This window comes from Cynara cardunculus (assembly GCF_001531365.2).
Source record: "Cynara cardunculus var. scolymus isolate 2C chromosome LG 2, CcrdV1, whole genome shotgun sequence".
In the NCBI taxonomy this organism is placed as follows: domain Eukaryota; kingdom Viridiplantae; phylum Streptophyta; class Magnoliopsida; order Asterales; family Asteraceae; genus Cynara; species Cynara cardunculus.
The window spans coordinates 67237145-67242401 of record NC_037529.1 but is presented as its reverse complement, the minus strand read 5'-3'; the positions used below and the strand labels follow the sequence as shown (position 1 = coordinate 67242401).

The 5257-nt window shown below is 29.4% G+C and overlaps 1 protein-coding gene and 1 pseudogene across 1 annotated transcript in view; one reads left to right on the top strand and one right to left on the bottom strand.

The window, feature by feature from the left end:
- Positions 1-5257, bottom strand: part of LOC112504472 — a 77241-nt pseudogene that overhangs the window by 30927 nt on the left and 41057 nt on the right.
- LOC112504465 (probable LRR receptor-like serine/threonine-protein kinase At1g53430) overlaps positions 3350-5257 on the top strand; it is a 15126-nt gene continuing 13218 nt past the window's right edge. Inside the window, exon 1 of the mRNA XM_025108407.1 lies at positions 3350-3443. Coding sequence (XP_024964175.1) covers positions 3350-3443 — 94 coding nt within the window. The remainder of the gene's footprint in view (positions 3444-5257) is intronic.

The window sequence follows — 5257 nt, the reverse complement described above, 5'->3', positions numbered from 1 at the left end:
ATTTATATTAATTAAAATATAATATAAATAAATAAATAAAAACAAAAAATAAAATAAATAATATATATTAATTAAAATTTTCTTTAAATAATAATAAAATAAAAATTAATAATAAAAAAAAAACACAAAAAATCATAAAAAACAAATGATTAAAAGCTAGTTAGGGGTGGCATTAGCAAATGATAAGGGTGCCATTAATCACCTCCTTTATTTTTTACATCCTTAATACATTAATCAGTCTAATCGTAAGATTAAAAGAGGTGTAAACAATAATTCTATTTTAAATTAAAAAATATATAAATAAAAATAAATGATAGATGGATTGATGTTGCCATTGATGATTGATGTTGTCTCTAATCAAAATTGGCAACTACCGACACATAGTACATGTTTAACTTACATGTTGCTCTTAAAATATTTATGGTTTACATTTGAAATTTTCTCATGTTTATGTACATTGTGGCCGATTCAAATAAGAAGTCTAAATATCGTAAAATGGTAAGAATGAAATGTTCACATATGAACCCATTGAGAAAAAGCCGAAAAATATTTTTAAAGATGTATATGTAAACATACATTAAAATTTATTCATAAGGGTTCACATGTATTTTCAAATGGTTTTTTCAATGATTCACATATAAATCTTCCTCTAAACTTCCCTTCTTACCTTCCCAAGACATTTATTCTTCTTATTTTAATCTTTCAATATATATATATATATATATATAGAGAGAGAGAGAGAGAGAGAGAGAGGAGGTTTAAACGAAAATACCTTCATTTTCCCAAAACACAAAAACATCCTTATCACATGCAGGAAATAACATTATCAAAGTCTTCATCTTCTTGCTGCATTTATTTTTCGACTGACACTTATTTTCAAATCATTCACCCACTATATTTATTGTTGGCATGCTTTAGTTTCGTGTTTGGAATTTTATGTCTTGTGTTGCTCCCCTTCGGTTTTGCATCCATTAATACAACTTATCTTCCCTCTAATGAAGGTTTAGTAGATATTAAAACTAGCTTATAATTTACGGTTTACAAACAATATTTTCTTTTTTCAATAAATTTAAAAAATAAACTATTTATGGCTATGAAACATAGTTTAAATATTTAAAAACCGAAAAGGAAGAGGAACATAAACAAATCATGATTTAGAACTCCAGACCATGATTCAAAATGAATATATTATTAAGATGTGTTTTGATCTACGCAATGGCATAACTAGTAGGGTGCTAGGGATGTTTATTTACCTTTTAATAGTTCATTTAAAAGACAGCATCTGAATTGTTAAGAGTTGAATCTTGTTTCACGTATGCCTCTTAATGATTCTAATATCTTCTGAATGATTTTGTATCTTGCGTCTCCCTGAACCATTCATCGCCCTAATTTCATTCTAAACAATCATATTTCATTTTACTGTATATCATAAGAGCATTTTAATCATTCTGACCACTTAATAATACTGCATCAAACCATTCAACAATGTCAAACAGCCCCTTAGTAACTTATATTTGAATATAATACAAGAACATTTATTAGTTAAGATGATTTTCTATGGTTTAAAAGCATTTAAGGTAAAATCTCACTCTCTAAACCTCTAGCGGCCTTTCTTGTTTTTTCATAGTTATTTTTTTAGTGTTAAAAATTTATACAACTTATAAATATGTATGTTTTAATATTTACCATTTACATCATCAATAATATTTTTATATTGTTTTCAATTTATAAATTTTAATTAAAACATTATTGCATCAAGATAAACTAAATTAATGTTGATATTATTGTTCAAAGTCCAAAAATATATAAATCAAACTTTTATAATATATCTTTTATATAAATTATAATTTCATAATATTATATTTGGGACCACATTTTTTGTCCCTCAAGTAATGAAAATGATAATGAATAATTATGTAAAATTCTATAAATTTATTTATAAAGTCAATACTATAATTTTTAATGGGTAAAATAGATAATTTGAACAAATTCAGACATTTATCAGTTACAAAAACAAATAGTTTTATTGATTCAGATTTCAGACTTCAGCACCGCCTCTTGTAAATCAGAAGTGAAATAAAACTTCATATTTCAGCACCTCGTAGAAAACAAACGTCACCTCAATGATAACAAAATATGTCCATTTCTAAAAAAAGTAAACATGATAGATAATATACTGAAACTGTTCAAGATAATATATTGAAGAGCGAAGACTTGACTTCGAGAGCGACGAAGAACTTTAGAGATGTCCCATCGAAGATGCAACGACCATTTCAAAGGGGTTCAATTTTGTTYCAAGAAGATTTTCTGAGTGAACAAAGATATGACATATGAACGTTTCATGTCTGTAAATCGTATTCATGTCCGACCCCACCTTAAAAAGAAAACATGTGGGTTTCTTCAAAAAGATGAATGCTTTTAAAATAATATAAAGGGACCAACTTATTTTCCTCAACCTTTATATTCTTCCTTTTGTTATTTATCTCATATTCCACACATACAAAACAAAGTTCACGAACACCAAAAATCAACTCGTAAATTCGAACGAGTAAGGAAACTCAAGGTTATGTTAGACAAATTAGTAGATACACAAATCATTAATTTAAAAGTAATTGATAGCTGAAAAACTAATTAGTGACAAGTAAATTAATTGTTAATTGATAAATTACTCAAATTTGATAATAATAAAAAAATAATTGATAAATTAGATGACATCATAAAATGATTTATAAGTACATATTAAAAAATTACTTAATTGAAAAAAATGGGCATATTTGAAGAAAAAAACAGGAAAAAAAAAACCTTTGGAGCTTATTAAAACTAGCTTATATTTTACACTTTACAAACACGGTTTTTTTTTCAATAAATTTAAAAAATAAACTATTTATGGCTATGAAACATAGTTTAAGTATTTAAAAACCGAAAAGTACTACTAGGTATTGTCTTACTTGATGAAGTCATGACCATTCACAATACTCTGTGTAATGCAAAGTAATTATGATGGAGTTAGAATTTTGTGTTAAAGTCTCTAATTAATGGTGCATTTTTGTGTTAAAGTCTCTAATTAATGGTGCATTCAAAATGATAGAATAAAAGGAGACAATGTCAATATCATATTGTTTTGCATCAAGAGAATTAATGAAAGAGATAAACGACATATTTATCATTTGTTACAGTCGGTTACAGTAACCAATATCGTCCATCAAGATAGTCGGAGGACCTGTATGTCAATAAGTCATAAATGAAAGACTTAAATAAAACATAAGTCACTAAAATGAGACCAACATAATTATTAATATAAATAGTCTAGGCCACTTGGAACAAATTTATAACAGAAGTCACATTAGTTATGGCGGGATTCAAGTTCTCCATCTTTGTTTTGTTTTTATCGATGAGTCTTCGTGAATTTGGATCTTCCGCTCAACCTCTACCTGATGACGAAGGTATATTGCTTAACCGCTCTCTGTTCTTGTCAGTTGATCGATTTCTTCCTGTTGCTTAATTTTGTTTTGTTCACTAGATTTTTCATTTGATTCTGAAATTTTCATCAGGAGAAAATTGGTTTCGCCAAATAGGTTTATTTGGTTGGTTGATGATAAGGGTTATCCGCATTATCTTTTAGTTTTTTCAACTCACGAACATTATATCACTCTAGAAAGCTACGAAATAAAACAGTACGAAAATGACTGTAAATTAGTACTTGCAAACGTTTGATTTTTTCTTCTAACATCTTTGAAAATATTTGGCTCTATACGGCATCCACTATATTGAGTGTTGTAAATATCGATCACACCACACTTGAATCAATCCAAAACCAAGAACTCAATCGAAATTTACCCAAGACCCAAAAATAAACTCAAAACGTAGTTCGTATGCAGAAACGATAAACCAGAAACTCTCAACCGAACAATGAACAACCACAAATAATGAACGTGACTAGGAAGAAAAATAAGACATAGAAAACGACACCGGATATATATGGAAAACCCAAAACAGGAAAAATCACTTCACCGAGAAGTCCACGATGTTATTATGCTTATGAAACAGAGCGATCGAAGAAGATCGAAATTACAGACCATTGAGGAGTGTTTCCAGGAAATTCACACAAACAGAAGCTAACGTGGCTTAGCATGCGAGTTTACCTCGCCTTACATTCTTTTTTCCGAAGCCTTCAATTCTGACTTTTGTTGAAACATCTCCTTTGCTTGATATTTAGATTACAACACATATTCCACTATCATGCAAAATCCTTTTGAAACCATTTTCATGCATAATTTATATGGAGATCTTCATGCAATCATCCAATGATATCCTTTTTGGAAGCATAATATATATATATATATATAGGTATATATATATGTATATATATAGGTATATATATAGGTATATATATATATATGTATATATATAGGTATATATATATATATATGTATATGTGTGTATATATATGTGTGTATATATATAGAGAGAGAGAGAGGGGGTGAGTTATTATGCAATCCTTTACATTTGTACAACCAATATAATTCAATCTTAACCGTCCATTTAATTTGATGAATATAGGATTTTATAAAAGTTTTGATTGTTTTATAATATAAAGTATTGATCATACTTAATAAGTTATAGTCATCTTCCATAAATATTCAAAGCATAATAAATGAACTCTCACCATTTCCATAAATATCTCAATTGATTAGGTTGCATTAGTTGTACAAATGTGATGAGTTGCATTTGGATCCTCTCTCTCTCTCTCTCTCTCTCTCTCTCTCTATATATATATATATATATATGTAGGGAATGGTTCAAACGAGAACACTTTCATTTTACGAGAACATCCTTTTACAATAGACAATCATATGTGATATTATTATTTCATCACATATGATACACATGTGATACTATATCAGAGACGCGGGCGGTTCTCGACGCGATCTTGGTTGCGGGCTAAGTCGCCCTTATACCACTAAGCCCCATCACAAATATTATCACTTGTGATTAGAGTGTTGTTGATATGATACTGTAATTCATCAAGACCATCATATGTGTGTAACACCCCCAGAACCCCGTAGCAAGATATTGTCCGTTTTGACTAGCCCGCACATAACCGGTCACGGTAGCCGCACGGATTTCTCCTGGCATGGGCATGAACCGCAGTTCGTATCCCTCCCAAAACGCGTCATGCAAGAGAAGGTATCCACACCCTTATAAGAAGTGCTTCGTTCTCCTTCCCAACCGATGTGGGACGAGTGACACACCCGCA